Raw genomic sequence first — 18,849 nt, 5'->3', positions numbered from 1 at the left:
CTGAAGTTGGAGGCTGCCGTTCTCTTGGTTTTCGGGGCCATGTCTTCAGCGGAGCAGTCCTGGGCTGCAGACATTAAGAATGCTGTGTGCGGCTGCATTTTAAATATGGCGCCTGGACTGAGGAAGCGGTGAGCTTGTGGCGTGGTGGGTGAATCAGAGGCCGCCCGCCAGCAAACCGGTGTGTTTCCAGTGCATGTGTATTTAATCATGTGTGTAGCGGATGATACGGCACGAGAACCTGCCATAGTGGCCGGCAGGTAAAACACCAATTTTCACGCCCACCACCACACTTATATGCAGGGAGTGGAAAATCCCGCCCAACCTTTCAGGTCGAGATCACCTTTCAGTAGAACTAATGAAAGATTATGATAGATTATTTTGTGAGGTTTGATTGTGTTCTCATTATTTTGTAGTTTTATTTCTGCTTCTGCATTGTACGAAAATAGCCATAACACCAAACACCTGAACCGACACTTTATTAAGACCATATATTCTTGGTCAGATCTCAGTAAACGAGCCAGTGCTCCTTGTTATCTTTTACCTAAAGTACTACTGATATCTGTGCTGAAATGCCAACCTGTTTACACTGTATGTTTAATGTCATATTTCAAGAATAATTTTATAGCTTAATGCAAGTAAAGTTCATAAAATCATAGGATAATATAGCACAGAAGAAGACCATTCAGCCTATTGAGTGCACTGGCTGATTGAAAGAGCCAGCCCAGTTAGCCCCTCTCCCTGCTCTTTCCTCACCCCTGTGCAATTCTCCTTTGGAGAATGAGGCATTGTGAGGGTCTGCTCTGGCATCCTGTCTGAGAACTGGAAAAGCCCAGCTGGGTAAGTGGAAACGTGTCAATGTTAGTCAAAGGTACAATCTCACGTAGAGTCATAGAAGCAGAATCAATGCCACACAAAAGGAGGCCATTCAGTCTATTGAGTCCATGCTGGCTAATCCAATAGCTCCATTCCCTCAATCTATCCCTGTAGTCATGCAAGTTTATTTCCCAAGTGCTTATCCAAACTTCCTTTTGAAATCATTCATTGTCTCCCACCCTTGTAGGCAGTGAGTTCCAGGATATTACCACTCACTGTGCAAAAAATGTTCTCACATCTCCCCCAGCCTAAAATATGTGTCCCCTAGATCTTGTACTTTAGCTAATAGGAACTACTTTTCTTTGTCTACCTTATCTAAATCTATCACAATCTTGTACATTTCTATTAAATCTTCCCTTAATCTCCTCTGCTCCAAGGAGAACAATCCCATTTTCTCTAGCAAAACCTTGTAGCTAAAATCCCTGGAACCATTCTGGTAAATCTCCACACCAGCAATAGCGGGGAACCAAAGCTGTAATGAGAGTCAGTAACTTTAACTTTAAATAATTAATATTAGTGAAGAAAAAGTGCTTGAAATCCCCAGGACCTGATTTGCCTACTACCAAGAGATGACTGCAGAGATAATGAATGCATTGGTTTCGATTGTTCAGAATTCCTTAGACTTGAGAATGATCCTGTTGGATTGGGAGGTAGAAAATATAACCCCTGCCCTTCAAGGAGGCAGGGAAAAATAGGCCAGGTAGGCTGACATCAAGAGTAGGGAAAATGTTAGAATCGATTATTAAGCATGCGGTAACAGGGCACTTGGAAATCACAATTTGATTAGACAGGGTCAACATACTTTTATGAAAGGGAACTTGTGTTTGCACTAATCTGAGGGTGTAAATTGGCAGGGTAGGTGAGGGGCAACTGGTGGATGTAATTTATTTAGATTTTCAGAAAGCATTTGATAAAGTGCCACACAAGAGGTGGTTGCACAAATTAGGGCTCGTTGGATTCAGGGTAATATAATAGCTTGGATCCAAGACTGGTTGATGGACAAAAAACTGAGAATAGGAATAAACAGGTCAACTTCTTAGATGAGGGGACGGAATATAATGCATCCATAGATGCCAATACAAAACTTGGTGAAAGTAAGCTATGAGGAAAACGTAAGGAGACTGCAAATGGATCAAAGTGTTGTGATTGAGCAAAATAATGGGAGATGGTATATAAGGTGCGCAAGTGTGAAATTATCCACTATGGTAGGAAGTTTGGAAAATCAGAGTATTATTTAAAAGGTGAGAGACTAGTAAATGTTAGTATGCTGAGGGATTCTGGGGTCCTTGTACACAAATTGTAGAAGTTAACATGTAGGTACAATAAGCAATTAGCAAGGCAAATGGTATGTAAACCTTTATTGCAAAGGAGTTGGAATACAAGAGTAAGGGATTCTCGTTGAAATTATATAGGACTTTGGTGAGACCATACCTGGAGTGCTGTGCGTACACAGTTTTATTCTCCTTACCTAAGGAAGGATATACTTTGCCTAAGAGGTAGTGCAGCAAAGGCTCACTAGACTGATTTGTGGTTGAGAAACTTATGTGTTGAATGGACCATTGATCTCTGGAATTTAGAAAATTGAGAGATGATCTCATTGAAACATATTAAATTTTGAGAGGGTGGAGGCTGCTTACCCTGCTTGAAGAGTCCAGAACTGGGGGGTCATTGCCTCAGGATAAGGGGTTGACCATTTAGACTGAGATGGAGAAGAAAATTCTTCACTCAACGACTGTGAATCTACTCAGAGGGCTATGGATGTTCACTTGATGAGCATATTCAAAACTGAGATCAATAGAGTTTTGGGCAGGAAGGCGATCAAGGGTTATGTGTATAGGGTGGTAAAGCGGACTTCATATGTAGTAGAAGCCATGATCTCAGGCTCAATGGACTGTGAGATCTACTCCTGCTCCTATATCTTGTTATATTAAGTCAAGATCACAGCTGTACTGAAGTGATCTGTCCATCCACATTTAATGCATGGACTAAGATGCATTTACTCTGCTCATTTTCAGTGTGTTTCGGTGAGGGAAAGTGCAGCAGTGGTCCGATACCTTCAATACATACTTGAAAAATGGTTGTGATTCAAATTATACGACAGATCCCTGTTTGTGATATCTTCTTTTTTGTTTCAGCTCCTGGTGAAAGAGATCTGATTGTCTTACGGAATGATGTTGGCATTAGACATGCTTCGGGTCAACTGGAAATTAAGCATGATAGCCTGGTGGTCTACGGTGATGTTGGTGGTTTCTCAGCAATGGCAAAAACTGTTGGCTTCCCTTGTGCTATTGGTGCCGAAATGGTTTTAGATGGTAAATCATTTTTGTTTCTTTGAACAGATTATTTTGTGAGCATCTCACAAATGTTTCTCCCTATTAAAGGGGATTCTGCATACTTTTGTTTCTGTGGCAGTGTTGAAGAAGGTGGGAGGAATCCAGGGTCCTTGTGAGAATTGGCACAAGGAAACCAGAGACCCCAGCCAAATTAATATCACAGAACAATGGCTCCCCCTCAGTCATATTGGTACTGAAGTAGGGACATGTCAGCGTTGCTCTTAGAAGCTTGTGCATTCAAAGGATTTAGAGCCATAATCTGTGTTAACTCTTCAGTGCATTACTGAAAGTGTGCTGTACTGTTGGAGTGGAGGTGTCATCTTTCAGCTGACAGCTATGCTGAGTCCCCTGCCCATTCAGGCAGATTTAAAGATTTCATTGCACTATTCTCTTGGTGTTCTGGGAAATGTTCCTCCCTCAGCCAATACCATAAGAGCAGATTAACTTGTCATTTGTATCAGTTGTTGTCCCTGGGACCTTTGCACAAGTTGATTCCTGAATGCAATTGGAACAATGATTACAATACTAATTTGTGGGCTAAGAAGGATTATGGGGGAAAAATAGCAGTGCAGATGCCATTAATGATCAGCATTCAGCCTCCCGAAGTATTAACTACACATAAAATCTGTTCTGACAAATGAAAAGCATATCTATTCATAAACTAACTTTGAATAATGTGCCAGCTGCACACCATGATTCATAATATATAGCTGCAGTATCTCAATCCTGGGCATGTTCTTATTTCAGAGAATACCAATTTGGTTAACGTGGAAAAAAATGTGCGATCTGAAATGATACCAAAACAAAGCTTATAACCATCAGGAACTGTTGGGGATTGTGGGGGCAGTGGGGGATGGTTGTTGGGAGTGGTGATTTAATAGAGGCCTTTAAAATTACGATGGGGTTTGATTGGGCAAATGAACAGAACATATTTCCACTTGGAAGATCCAAAACAATGGGTCATAAAAAGAAAATTGTCACCAATAAATCCAATAAAGAATTTAGGGGCAACTTCTTCACTAACAAGATGGTTAGAATGTGGAGCTTGTTGTCACATGGAGTAGTTGAGGAAAAGGGCATAGATGCATTTAAAAGGAAGTTGGATAAACAGATAAGAGAGAAATAGAAGATTATCCTGATGGGGTTATTTTGGAAGGAGGGTCATGGGGAGCATGAACTCCAGTTTCTGTGCTATAATTTCTACGTCATTCTATGTCAATTTTAAGTGATAGCGGTAAGAGTTATTCAGTTTGCAAGTGAGGTTGTTGGGTGTTAAAAGCCCGTGGTTATTAAACATACGAGGTACAAATATGTTTGTCTTCATGTCCATTGACGACTGCCTTGCTCGAAGATTCTCTTTCTTCCCTTCCTGCTTGCCCCCAACCCTCACCAAAAAAAAAAATCACTGTGCTTGTGCCATTTGCTGCTTCCAATACCATTACAACGTTGAAATTTTATTGTATTTTTAACAGGTGAAATCTCCACTAAAGGAATGATCGGTCCATTGACCAAAGATATCTATCAACCAATTCTGGATCGCATCAAGTCCGAAGGCATTTTTTATACTTCAAGCAGCACCTTTTCATGAAAGGTGGATTATTTTGTTACTGGAAAATCATGCAGTAATATTCCAGTCTTTATGTTTTCCATTGATTTTATGCACCAAAGACACATCGCATTTTTAACTGTAAATTTCAAGTTGCTCCTGTGAAATTCTTCGCCCACCCAGTGCTGCTGACCTTTGAGCTCAGACTACCAATTGGAGAGTATTTTGTGGTGTGGAGTCAATCATGATTAATTAAAGAATGGAACAATTAATGAAATTTAATCATTGATGCTGCTGCAAGCTGTGGTAATTAACTGTTAATAATCCTGGATTCATTTATAAAAACATTGTGACGTCAAACAGCTTTTCGGCTTTGTGAACAAAGCCCACCATTGTCTAACTGTTTCAATACAGCTTATAGTTTATTAGTAATACTTTGTGTATGGAGTCTTCTGCCTGTACACATAGCTGCAAATCATGGAATTGTATTGAGTACAGAAGGAACCCAGTGTGCCAGTGTTAACTCCCCAGCTAGAGGTAACATCTTGATCCCACTTTCTTCTCCTTTTCCAGAAATGGAGTGCAGACTCCTGCATCAAAAAATTTCAGCAGAGCCCAGGGAGCCATACAATATCCAGCTATTAGTTAGAGCCCCATGTATCTTGCTTCTCTATCTCCTGCCCATTACTTGCTGGCCTACATGCATACATGTAGCGCAATAGCTAAATTCTAAGGAATACAACCCTAGTTTATAAAATCTCTTTGTAATTTAATCTTTGGAGTCCAGGTATCATTCTGGCAAATCTACACTGCACTCCCTCCAAAACCAATATTTTCTTTCTAAGGTGTAGTGCACATAACATTTTAGTGCTCTAAGTGTGGTCTAACCAGGTCTTTTTATAGCTGTAGCTTGATTTCTGATCCCCTGTATTTTAGTGGTCTAGATATAAAGGCTGGCATCCATTAGCCTTTTTGATTATTTTCTTTAACAGTTCATGACATTTTAATGATCTGCATACCTGGACCATCAAGTTTCTTTGAACCTCCACTGTTTCTAATTTCTCTCATTTAGAGAGTACCCTATTCTATCCTTTTTGGGTCCAAAGTGAATGACCTTACACTTGCATATGTTGAAATCCAATTGCTAAAGTTTTGCCCATTTACTTAATCTATTAATATCTCTTTGTAATCTTATGCTTCCATCTACACTGCCTACAGTGCTGTCTTTGTGTCATCGGCAAACTTGGATATTTGGCTTTCTGTCCCATATTCTATGTTGTTAATAAATAAGGTGAATAGTTGAGGCCCCAACGCAGATCACTACTCATCACATCTTGCTGATTATAGTACCTTCCCTTTATGTCTACTGCTATTGACTGTTACTCAGTCAATTTCTTAACCTGATCGATAATCCAGAGATTATAAAAAGGATCCTGTTCTTGAATTTGGCTCTTAATTCCTGGCACTGTCCAAACAGGACATTACACCTATTTTCCTTATGTTGTTGGATCCAACATGGACTAGTATGACTGGATCCTTCCCCCCACCCTCTCAAATATCCTTTCACCTCAGTTCAAAATGGTCCTTATCCAGATAACATATCATGCAATGATCCTGCTTACAAAGGATGCTATCTGACTGCCCAATTATTGAATTTTGGGACATAAAAATTCAAGTTTGAGGTAGAATTGCCATTTTTTTCACTCAAGCAACATATATAAAACTAAGTACAAATTATCGGATATTAAAAGATACATGGGTTACGGACAGAGTCATTTACAGTGATTGCAAAAATGTGATTAACTTTGAGCTGGGCAACATACAGTGGTAGATTTAATACATCTATGTTTTAAGCATATTTTTGCAATGTGAGCCAGATAATACATGGAAGTTGTCCTGTCCAGAAGACATAAAGGAAAATATATATCTACGTCATCCTAGCTATTTTATAAGATGATTATTTTTAAAATGGACAAAGGTTTTACTCTAACGTGCCTGACTTGCGATGACTCATAGCAGAGGAATTTCTAACCTTCAGAAACCTTGTTACCTTTAAAGAAGTGCTAATACCCCCCTGTGACTGCAGAAAATCAACTTCCAAAGAAATGCACCAACATCCTTTTACATTTCTAAAACAGAGCTATTGCCAACAGAGACGGTATGTCTACAAGGACAAAAGGGACCCTGACTCGTCTGTTAAACCTCTCAAGATTCCAGACCTGGAAAAACACATCCTTTATCCAAAACCCAGGAGAAGAATTGGGAGGTATGTCAAATTACCTCCCCCAAGCTGCTAGAACCTGTAATATTGCCCAGGCAGCCTAACACCACCTAACAGGTAGCAGCAGAAAGAGCTCTGTCCGGTACATTGCCTGCTCCTGACCTATGCTGTGAACTACTGGAACATCCAAACTCGGTATCTGGGCCTATAAGATTAATGGATCTCTGCATGCCCTCTTCCATCAGGGAAGTCCTCACTTCTGGAAAGATGGATCACCCTGCAACAGTTTCAGCCTGCTAACCTCTGAAGGAATACACCACAGGATTTTTGATTCTGGACTCACGTGAAACCATAACTCTTATTTTTATTGTGGTCTTGCCCTGTACCCTTTCTTTCCCTTATCCCTCTTTTATTGTATGCAAAAAGTGGCGGATGTTGTGAAACCCCTTCCCATGTTTTGTGTGTGTGTAAAATAAACACACCTCTTACTTTACCTTATCAAGTTTGCTGTAGGGTTCGGAGGTTTGGATCACTCCAAATTGAAGGGTTGAGAAAACTATCACTTATAAAGGGGGGAATCAGAAATACCTTTCTCTTTACAGACGGGTAGTGAAAGGAGATATTAGGGCTGCTTAAATTAATCCCCCTCCTGCCCGTAACAAAGTTAAACTCCAAACGGTATTTACATAGTACAAAAAGATTATTTTATTAATATTTTTCGTTCCAGAGTTTCATTATTGTAATTGACATTTTTAATTCTGTATTTTGATCAGACATTAAACGCAGGACTGATATTGGGCAGGTGCTTTTAGAAGTCGAGTTGTTCCAAAGCTTCTGCAGAGCTGGAAGTTAATCTCGAACTCCAAAGATATTGACAGATGTGCATCACACGGTGTTATTGGCACATCCCCAATAATGACAGTCAGTACTAATCAGCTGATAAACCTTATATTTTAATTCTTCTGCAGTAGCCATAATGTAAAAACATCAGTCATAACCAAATCACACATCATCTGGATCTTTTCTCTGAAAATTCTGTCTAGAACTTACTATTCCTGTTGCACAAGTAGTGTTAAAATTGCATGCCGTTATTTGTAAAATCACATCAAATAAGTCATTAATAAACATCTGACATGAGATTTAGAATCAAAGCTGAATTAAACAGACATATTTAAACATTAATAAAATGCCAGCTACAACAACCATGTAGTCAGAACATCAAAAAAGACTAGAAAAGACTCTGTAGTAAAATATAAAAATCTAGAATTATAAATAGAAATTTGGTCCATAGACAGGTTCATTGTTCTACTATTTACATTATGTATTAGAAGATTAATTTTCTTTCTTTAACAATATGACGTCCACATTATCCAGACTTAATCAACGCTGATATTTATTTCTGTACATTCAGTATCTTGCTTGGGCACTGCTGAATGTTGGTCTTTAAAAGGTGTTGACATCATGGAAAACAGAGAGATAAGTCTTAGGCAGCAGCACTCTAGTAACCATTGATGTTGCAGTCAATATTATCTTTTGGAAACCTCTTTAGAAGACACTGTCATGGATACATCCCCCCACCCCCCTCCCCCAACACTAACTCTGATAAAGACTGGAAGCAGACCATGGGACTTGACACTGAACATGCTACAGCGAACATCAGCCAGGCCAGCGTGATGCAAATGGGACATTCACACACTGCACAACAATTTCTGCTCACAATTTTTTTTTATATAAAGGCACCCACAGGTCAATGTCCGCTGGTGCCACAAAATGGATACCAGGATTTTACAATGGATACCTGTATAGTTAACAAGATCTTAAATAGGGTTGTGTTTTTCTCCTGTGTTGTTGAAGATATTTCTTGCACTGTTACACCAGAGATTCCATGCTTTCTGCTCCGTTACAGTCATTGGCAGACATGACCAGGCCATTGGTTTCCAATGTAGTTGCAGGGCTTTCATCTCTTGTGCTGACCAGGCTGAGGACAGCTTTGTATAAAAACTGGAACTGATCCTGTAGAGAGTGAACAGACATCATTATTCCTGTAATATTTTTGACAATCACCGCAACTGGGTCAGAATTGCCTCAACACAATGGTGGTCTTTTTGCTCTTCGCTCCAAAACAACATTTTGAGAGTATAAGTGCAAAGAGCTTATGTTGAACTTGTGTAAGACACTAGTTTGGCCTCGGCTGGAGTATTGCATCCAGTTCTGCATACCACACTTTAGGAAGGTAGTGAAGGCATTGGAAAGAATGCAGAAATGATTATCAGGAATGTTCCAGGTTGAGGAACTTAACTTCTCCAATCTATCTTCATAAGTGAAGACTGTTTTCCTTGGAGAAAGAAGGCTGTGAGGAGATTGATAGAGGTATTCAAAATCATGAGGGGCCTGGACAGAGTAGATATGGAGAAACTGTTCCCACTCATGAAAGAATCGAGAACAAGAGGGCACAGATTTAAAGTAATTGGTAAAAGAATCAAAAGCAAAATGAGGAAATACTTTTTCATGCAGCGAGTGGTTAAGATCTAGAATACATTGAGAGTGTGGTGAAGGCGAGCTCAAAGGAAGCATTCAAAAGGGAATTAGGTTGTTATCAAAAAAGGAAGAATGTGCAGGTTATGGGGGAAAAGGCAGGAGGTGGCACTAAGTGAATTGATCATTCAGAGAATCGGTGCAGACAAGTTGGGCTGAATGGCCTCCTTCTGCCTGTAACATTTCTGTGATTCTGTGAAAATGCAAAATGGCTGCTAGTATACACCTAGTTACTTAATATTGCTGGAAATCTATTCAATGACATCAAAAAATCCAATTCTCTATTTCCCTCCTTTTGAGTTTTCTAGTAAGTGAAATAAAAATAATTAACTCATTTTATTATGGATACAGAATTATTATATGATCACTTACTGGAAGGTTTTTAAATTTTTTTTCTTAGTATGTATTCTGTAAATTTCCAGCAGCTCACCCATGGATATGCTCACAGATAACCTGGGTTTAGAGCAGAGTGCTGATGTTTAGCTGCTACCTGTGGGAATTCAGGCAGATCAGGGCAATTACAAGAATTGTAATCACTTCATCTCCCACATATACCAGCAAGTTTCAGCCCTGTATTCTCCTCATAGGAGATCTGGTCTGAAGATGCAGCTCCTCCAACAAAGGCCCATCAAGCTCAGTTCAGAACTCTTATATCCCAAGTTATATTTAGGGTCATCAATCTGAATAAAACTGCTCTGCAGCCACAGCAATCTGTGCCTGAACACCAGCACAGAAGGCACGTTAGGAGGACTGATCTATCTTGCTATCTACATCATCCAACCCACCCTCCCCCATTGAAGCACACTACACACATAGGCTAAGGAGAATCCAATACATGGTGAGACCAAAGAAACAACCACTGTCAGTGTTCTTTCACATTACCTACCAGTGATCCCCAGACAGGGTACCAGGTTACCTTTCATTTTCCACCAATCCCAGTCTTATTCTTAAATATGCTTTGAAAATGTTTTGTCAAAAATAGTAAAGAACTCTGCATTTACAGAGTGGTGTTTAGTGACTTACAATATCAGTGAAGATGCCAGGCCTCATTAAATTAATCATTTTAGCCACTTGATAAACATCCATTGAGTTTTCACTCTCATGCTGATGCATCAGTTTAGTCAAAGCACAGAAGGTACCAGCTGTTATTCCCCCATGTCTATTGAAAGAAATAAAGATGAGTTTTAGACTTTTTATACACATACACACACAACACTCAATAATAAAACCTTCATATCCCTTGGGCTTCATATTTGCAGTGAAGCAACTGCAGTCTAGTCCAATGACAAATCTAAGTTCGCAGTCAATCCAATGAACATTAAACTTTATTTCAAATCAGAAATGCCCCAGAATGATGCACACATTACCAACTTGGATTAAGGCCTATGTTCTACTGAGAATTCTTGTCTTCCCCTCAGCCAGGTGCAGTATAATCATACTGCTGTCAGGAACAGCAAGAGTATTAACAAGCTGGGCCTGAGAGGAGGAGGATCCCCTTGCAGCAGCTGACAGACCAGTCACTCAACAGAATCGATTCAGATACCTCCATATCATGCATTTCTTCAGGAACCAATGAAACACTAAAAACTAGGCGGAATACCCACCCCATTTTGGGGGCTTTTGTAAAAGCAGCAACTGGATGCACTTGACAGTTTCCATTTCTGAGAAGGTGTTTTCATGAAGAGGCTTCTATTTTGTGAATGGTTTAAACTTAGAAAGGATAACAAGGAAAAAGACATACTCATCATGGACAATTGTTGGCCCGTCCCTTGTAGCAGCTTCTTCTCGTATTATGTTGAGGAGCTCAAAGGTTTTTCTTATAGGACCATCTGGATTTGGCCACTTTGGAGACTGGTAGTGCCTCACTTCAAGCACAAAGTCATCCTGTGCAGAGGCAATTATTTAAAAAAAAATTACTTTCCATATAGCTCCATTATTCAATGGCAGAATGTGTACTTTTAATAGAGTGAGCTGAAGGTTTTTTTGCTATACTACCTAAAAGTGGAGCCATCACAGGACACTCTACATCCTTGCCTGTGAACAGTCAAAACTCATCTTAATGATGCTGTCAAATTCAAAGGCTGAAGACTCAGACCTCTGACTTCTGCATTGTGAAATTGCATCTAATTAAGCAATATGTCTCAGGATATTTTTAAGCATCACTGATACATTTTGATGCATTACGAACTTCACTGCAATTCCAATTAGAGGGAAAATATATTCTAATTATACTCTTGACCTACCTTGGAAACAAACTACTACATTAACACATGCTCAGATGCCTCTCAGTGATTAGGGTATTGTTCCAAATAGTGTTCTATCTTGTAAACTTTAGGGGTTGGCAACTTCTTGCCTCTTGCTTATCTCTGATTTACACCACTCCACCATTTGTGGCCCTGCCACCAGCTGCTTTGCATTTATTAGTGCCTTTAACATAACGAAGCATCCAAGGTGCTTCACAGGAGCAATAGCAAAATTTCACACTGAAACCACACCAAAGAGGTATTGGGACAGATGATCCAAAGCTTGGTCAAAGCTTTTAAGGAGTCACTTAAAGGAGAAGAGGAAACTCTTTTGAGTTATCAACAGTCACAGATTGCAACTCTTTCAAGTACAATCACAGTTCTTGGTTTTCCGGGAGTGGGACATGAACCCACAACCTTCTGATTCAAAGGCGAGGGTGCTATGAACTGAGCCACAGCTGACACCTCAAGGAAAAGAGGAAGGTGCAGGGGTTTAGGAAGTTAATTACAGAGCTTAGGGCCTAGGTAGTTGAAGTGATGGCCAACAAAGGTGGAGTGATGAACACTGGGGCTGTGCTGGAGGCCAGGATTGGAATATATATGGTTCTTTTTTCAGATTGCTTACTCTTGGTGGGAACAAAAGAATCTCATTGAAACTAAACCACAATTTTAACAATAAACATATATGTTGCCATGTTTAAACTCCGTAATTGTTCTTATGTGGAAAAAATATGAAGTAAAGATAACTGTATGCAATCCAACATTAAGCATGAGAATAAGAGAAACAAAATGTAAAGTGATGTGGTTAAATCATTAATGGCTCATGTACACTGGGTATTTACATTGGGTCATGACTTCCATTGCAAGGACTATCTGAAACATGTAAATAATGCAGTGTTTTCATGTTATATTATAGGGAAGGAATTCTGGAGCACTTAAGCTGAAATGAATATTTTTGAAACAATAGTGAATGGAAATTAAACAAATCTTATATTTTCCCATTTGTACTCCAATAGTTTAGATTTCCTCTGCTGGGGTGGTGAAAATCTCAGAGAAACAAATGGATGCTGATCATTGATGGAAACAGCAAATGCACAAGTAACCACACATTTAATCAGACTGTAATGGGAGGTGATGGTCATAGTTAGTAAAATAGAACCTCATTCAACCCAAGATATTTTTAACTAAACCTGATATTTTTCATTTTCCTGCACTAATAATTTGCTCTTTACCCCTTCTTTCCTGAAGCCATGTGATTCTTTCAAAACAGAACATTGCAGATGCTGGGAATCAGAAATAAAATCAGAACATGCTGGAAATACCCAGCAGGTGAGGCAATATCAGCGGAGTGAAAAACAGAGTTAACGTTTCAGGCCTGCGACCTTTCAACATGATCAGAGGTCATAAACCTGAAATGTTAACTCTGAATCCTTGCTGGGTTACAGTTGCATTTGGGCTGGCATGTCTGTTTACCTTCCCCATGGTTGTACTTCCTGTGTTAGTCTCGACAGGGAGGGCAGGTGGAAGGCATCACAAGTAAAACTGTTGAACAGCATGCATTGCACAGCAGAGTGATCAGGAGTGAGACCCCTGGCTAATTTTTCCCTTCTCTAAATCAGGGCCAATGATTGTGCCCCTTGCTACTTCAGGGATACCCTACAAAAGATGTATTTCCCAAATTGCTTCCAAAGGATAGTTGGAAGGAATAAAGCAATGGTGTGAAGAATGGCCAAGACAGAGACTGATGTGCACATATCTCATTTTCTAATGTACAATATGATGTAGCCAATCAGTAGAACATGCTTGCCCTGTGCTCTTGACCATTTGGTGAAAAGGTCCACAGGCAACAGAAACCACCTATTAGATTAACCAGCAACAGAAAAATGCTGAGACGCTCAGCAGGTCAGGCAGCATTGCCAAGAAAGCACAAGCCAGTTGGTGTTTCAGATGTATGCCCTCAGAAATGATGAACAGCATTTAAGAAGGAACAGGGCAGGGGAGAGGTCAGGACACATGGCATAGAACATCTGTAAAATGCTCAGGTTGGCGATTAAGAAATGGCTAAGGGGCAAAAGGATAAGCAATGGAAGCATGCTGAAAGAAATCAAATATATATATCAGATACAGTGTGAGAAGAGCTAACGTGGAATAGCTAAGTGGAAAAGGAAGCTTGAAGTGGCAAAGTGCAGCAGGCTCCAGTTACCCAGGAATTCAGTGGATGAAAAGAAAGTATGTCTTCAGTGAAGCTGCTATCCATCCTACCTGGTTATTAACTGGACCAGATGCTTTCAAATTACAAAAAAAATACATTTCCAATGCTATGGTGGTGCAGAATAAATGATTTAATTTAAATCTAATCATGAAGCTTATTGTAAAAGTAGTGCCATAATTAGTTGTGGATTGTGTTCTAAGATGAACTACATTTCACCAGCCACATAACTAAATCACTTTTCCCTTCCGGGCTCACTAATTTTTGGTATTTTACCTGGGTTGCTTCCAGAATGAAATCGTGGATGACGAGCTGTTCCTCGTTGGAAAGACAGAGATGGCTCTGGTTGATCAGGCTCACTGTAAATGCTTCACAATTCATGGGTTCTTCTTTCCTTGGCCAGTACACAGATTCAGTCTCAGTCTGCAAAATAGCAACCACATAGTGTTTATCTCCACACACATAACCTTCATCCGTAAGCAGCCACAGAGATAAGAACTTATTCCACAACCAGAATTTTGTTCTGAAGGAATTCTCTCAGAAGCTCCTAGAGAACAATCAGGGGCCGATTTAAAATAGGAGTAGAACTAAATCGACTCTTACCCTAATCTGATGATGACCTGCCACAGTACTGTCCTATTCAAGCCAAGCATTAGTCAACTCACTGTCAAGCAGTAGTTGCGTTTATTTTTGCCATTCATGTTTTTTAAGACAAGACTAACTTTAACTCTACACTTCTTGTAATCTTCCAAAATATCTAAATCTGATTTGTTTGATCATGAGCATCATTAAATTGAATAAAGGAAGTACACGTTTCTTCATAGAAATGTTCAGCTGTGGTTCACCAGCACTCTCACCTCTGAATTAAAAGGCTGTGGGGTCTATGGGAGTTGAGCACAAAAATTGACGTTGAGGGGGCACTGTTGGAAGGGTTATATTTCAAATGAGAGTCAAACTGAAGCCCCATCTGCCTTCTCAAGTGGATACAAAAAATCAGATGCCACTATTTTGAAGAAGAGCAGCGGAGTTCTCCCTGGTGTTCTGGCCAATTTTATCCCTGAGCCAATATCACTGCAACAGATTATCCGGTCATTATCTCATATTTTCCTTACCTCCTGTTATCCTCAGCGGAAAAATTGCCAAGGTACTGAGGAAATCTTGTTTCCACAATTCTTCTGTCAAAGATCCAATGGGTGAGCTGGAGATTTTTTTGCAGTGAATATTGTATGCAGCGAGAGCACTGGTCAGAAGCAGGTAAAAAAACTCACTCCAGTTTTCCCAATAATATGCCAATGACTGAATCCTATCTCATTCTGGTACTGTATTGTCATTGCACACTAAGGCACACAGAGTACATAAATGAAGGGTGTTACTGTGGCAAAATTTAATCATCATTCAGAAATACCACTGCCACATGTTTAGCTTGGATTGTGATAAACTAATACCTGTGACTTGGTTTGCAATGTTTAACTGCTGAATTTGCCCCCTTCTACCAGCAGACTTAGGCCTTTTTTTTGTGTGTGTGTTAAAGGTTCTTCCACAGGGTTATATAGCTGAGTCCAGTAGTGAAAATATCCATGAGCAGGCTCTCAAAATTCCAAATTAAAATAAGCCAATATAAAATGAACTGAAAATAAAACAAGAGTCCATACCAGTCCTTGGTTATCTGGTAGCATGACAATAATTCGAGCGTTGTAGTCCCATATCATTTTCCAAAAGTCCTTTGTGGTATGTGGCAGTGGATGTTGGGTAATGATGAACTCATTACTTTGATGAAATCCCTGGAATTAAAGGCAAAGCAAGGTACAAATGCATAAGAATGATCTCTGGAATACAAATCCATCAGGTAATATTCACATCATCTTGCAGCACATTCAGAATGATAAAACAGAACCAAATGAGATAAAGCAGACCCAATGCTGGTACAGTGGGGTCTTCTAACCAGCTGGCATTATGCATTTAGGCAGCATGTGTGTTGGAGTGCAATGTTTGGCACTTGGACTGTGGTAGAGCTTTTAACACCCCAGTGCAGTACTGAGGGAGTGCTGCACTGCTGGAGGTGCCATCTTTCAGATGAGACCTTATACCAAGGCCCCATCTGTCCTCTCAGATGGATGTAAAAGATCCTGCAGTGCTATTTCAAAGAAGAGCAGGGAAATTCTCCCCAGTGTTCTGGTCAATGTTTATCCCTCAATCAACATCACACAACAAAATTGTCCAGTTATTGTTATCTCATTACTGTTTGTGAGCTTGCTGTGTGCAAATCGGATGCTGTGTATCCTACCTTACAATAGTGATTACACTTCAGAAGTATTTTCTTGGCACCCGAATTGCTTTGGGAACTTCTGAGGTCAGGTGCAAGTTTTCATCTTTCTCATGCAAATTTAACACTATGAATTGACAGCATCAGATTAAGTATGCTTTTTCTTTCCATTGCCCTATGTTTCCTTTTTATTCAGTTGTAGAGGTATTGAAAGGGAAGGTTGCAGAACTTAAAACCCATACACTGATTTATTTAATGTTTCCAGTCACTTCAGGGAAGCATTATCTGTTGCTGGGAAATGCAGTTTTCAGTGAAAGCTGCAATCAAATTTTGGACATAGAGGATAGTTTTGCAAAATACATCCACAAATCTATATGAAAAAAGACTAGATGCTTCATGACAGCCACTCATCATTTGGTTGCGGAGAATACAAGAACACAAGAATTAGGAGCAGAAGGCCATTTGGCCCCTCAAACCTGCTCCACCATTTGATAAGATCATGGCTGATCCTTATCTCAGTTCTAAATGGGAGACCCCTAATTTTTAAACTGTGTCCCCTAGTTCTACACTCCCCCACAAGGGTAACATCCTCCAAGTATCCACCCTGCTAAATCTCTGCAGAGTCTTCTATGTTTCAATAAGATCACCTCGCCTTCTTCTAAACTCCAACAAGTATAAACCCAACTTTTCCTCACAAGATAATCCCTTCATCCCGAGAATTACTTGAGTGAACCTTCCCTGAACTACTTCTAATGCAATTATTTAAGGAGATCAAAACCGTGCACAGTAGTCCAGATGCGGTCTAACTAAGGCCCTGTAAATCTGTAGCAACACTTCCCTGCTTTTATACTCGATTCCCACTGCAATAAACAACAACATTTTATTTGTCTTCTTGATCACTGCTGTACCTGCATACTAACTTTTTTGATTCATGTACCAGGACACCCAGATCCCTCTGTACCTTAGAGTTCTGCCATCTCCATTTAAATAATATGCTGCTTTTCTATTCTTCCTGCCAAAGTGGACAAATTCACATTTTCCATATTTCATCTGCCAAGTTTTTCTCACTCACTTAACCTTTCCAAATCCTTTTGCAGAAACTATGTCCTCTTGACAACTTGCTTGCCGTCCATCTTTATGTCTTCAGCAAATTTAGCTGCCAGACATTCGGTCCTTGCATTCAAGTCATTGATGTAGATTGTAAATAGTTGAGGCCCCAGCACGGATCCCTGTGGTACTCACTGGTTACAGCTTGCCAATCCAAAAATGACCTATTTATCCCTAATCCCTGCTTCCTGTTAGCTAACCCATCCTCCATCCATGCTAATATGTCACTCCCTACACCATGAGCACTTATTTTGTGTAGTGACCTTTGATGTGGCACGTTGTCAAATGCTTTTTGGGAATCCAAATAAACTACATCTAAAAGTTCTCCTTTATCTATCTTGTTTGTTACTTCCTCAAAGAAGTCTAATAAATAATTCAAACATGATTTCCCTTTCATAAAACCATGTTGACTCTGCCTGACCAAATTATGATTTTCTAAATGTCTTACTATTACCTCCTTAATAATGGATTCTAGCATTTTCCCTATGGCAGATGTTAGGCTAACTGGTCCATAATCTCCTGCTTTCTGTCTCCCTCCTTTCTTGCATACAAGTGTTACTTTAGCAACTTTTCAATCCACTAGGACCTTTCCAGAATGTGAGGAATTTTGGAAGATCACAACTAATGCATCTACAATCTCTTTAGCCACTTCTTTTACCAACCTAGGATTAAAGCTATCAGGTCCAGGGGACTTGTCAAATTTTAGTTCTAATAATTTTCCCTGTACCTTTTCTTTAGCGATTGTGATTGTGTTAAGTTCCTCCCTCCCTTTTACCTCTTGATTTCCAAGTATTCTAAGTATGGTTTTTTGTCTTCTATAGTGAAGAAAGATACAACACTTCTGTTCAACACTTATGCCATTTCCTGTTTCCCATTATTAATTCTCCAGTCTCACCCTCTAAGGGGTCAACACCCACTTAAGTTACTTTTTTCCTTTTTAAATACTTGTAGAAATCCTTATATATTCTACCTAGTTTTCTCTCATACTCTGGTTTTCCCTCCTTTTTTTTTAAGTCTTTTGCAGAGAGTTATGGATTATCTCCTTAAACGTCTGCCACTGTTTCTCTACTGTCCTATCTTTTACTCTATTTTCTCAGTTCACTTTAGCAAATTCTGTCCTCATGCCCCTGTAATTACCTTTATTAAAGTTTAAGACATTAATTAAACTTAGACCCACACTTCTCTCATTCAAACTGAATGTGAAATTCTATCATGCTTTGATCACTGTTGAGGACTCCTTTACTATGAGGCCATTCCTGCCTCATTGCATGTTACCAGGTCTACAGAAGCCTGCTCCCTGGTTGGTATCAGAACGTACTGCTCTAAAAAATTATCCCAAATACACTCTATGAACTCATTTTCCAGTCTACCATTCCCAATATGGATTTATCCAAACTACATCAAGATTAAAATAACCCATGATTATTGAAGTACCCTTCTTACAAGCTCCCATTATTTCTCATGTATACTCTGTCCTACAGTGTTGTTACTGTTAACAGGCCTGTAAACTGCTTCCACA

At 39.6% G+C, this 18,849-nt stretch overlaps 2 protein-coding genes across 5 annotated transcripts in view; one reads left to right on the top strand and one right to left on the bottom strand.

Moving 5' to 3' along the window:
- Nucleotides 1-5,034, top strand: part of aass (aminoadipate-semialdehyde synthase) — an 86,948-nt gene extending 81,914 nt beyond the window's left edge. The window contains exons 22-23 of the mRNA XM_078568375.1: nucleotides 3,009-3,185; nucleotides 4,679-5,034. Coding sequence (XP_078424501.1) covers nucleotides 3,009-3,185; nucleotides 4,679-4,794 — 293 coding nt within the window. The 3' untranslated portion in view covers nucleotides 4,795-5,034. The remainder of the gene's footprint in view (nucleotides 1-3,008; nucleotides 3,186-4,678) is intronic.
- A 1,316-nt stretch (nucleotides 5,035-6,350) lies between these two features.
- The window catches only part of ptprz1a (protein tyrosine phosphatase receptor type Z1a), a 261,256-nt gene continuing 248,757 nt past the window's right edge, over nucleotides 6,351-18,849 (bottom strand). For all 4 annotated transcript variants that reach the window (XM_078568367.1, XM_078568368.1, XM_078568369.1 and 1 more), the window contains 5 exons: nucleotides 15,613-15,741; nucleotides 14,237-14,383; nucleotides 11,250-11,392; nucleotides 10,532-10,667; nucleotides 6,351-8,986 (listed from right to left, as the gene is read on the bottom strand). In XM_078568367.1, the coding sequence (XP_078424493.1) occupies nucleotides 8,843-8,986; nucleotides 10,532-10,667; nucleotides 11,250-11,392; nucleotides 14,237-14,383; nucleotides 15,613-15,741 (699 nt within the window). In that variant the 3' untranslated portion in view covers nucleotides 6,351-8,842. The remainder of the gene's footprint in view (nucleotides 8,987-10,531; nucleotides 10,668-11,249; nucleotides 11,393-14,236; nucleotides 14,384-15,612; nucleotides 15,742-18,849) is intronic.

The sequence above is a fragment of the Cetorhinus maximus genome, chromosome 22 (assembly GCF_964194155.1).
Source record: "Cetorhinus maximus chromosome 22, sCetMax3.hap1.1, whole genome shotgun sequence".
Lineage (NCBI taxonomy): Eukaryota > Metazoa > Chordata > Chondrichthyes > Lamniformes > Cetorhinidae > Cetorhinus > Cetorhinus maximus.
The sequence above is the reverse complement of the archived record's forward strand: the minus strand, read 5'-3'. Positions and strand labels throughout refer to the sequence as shown.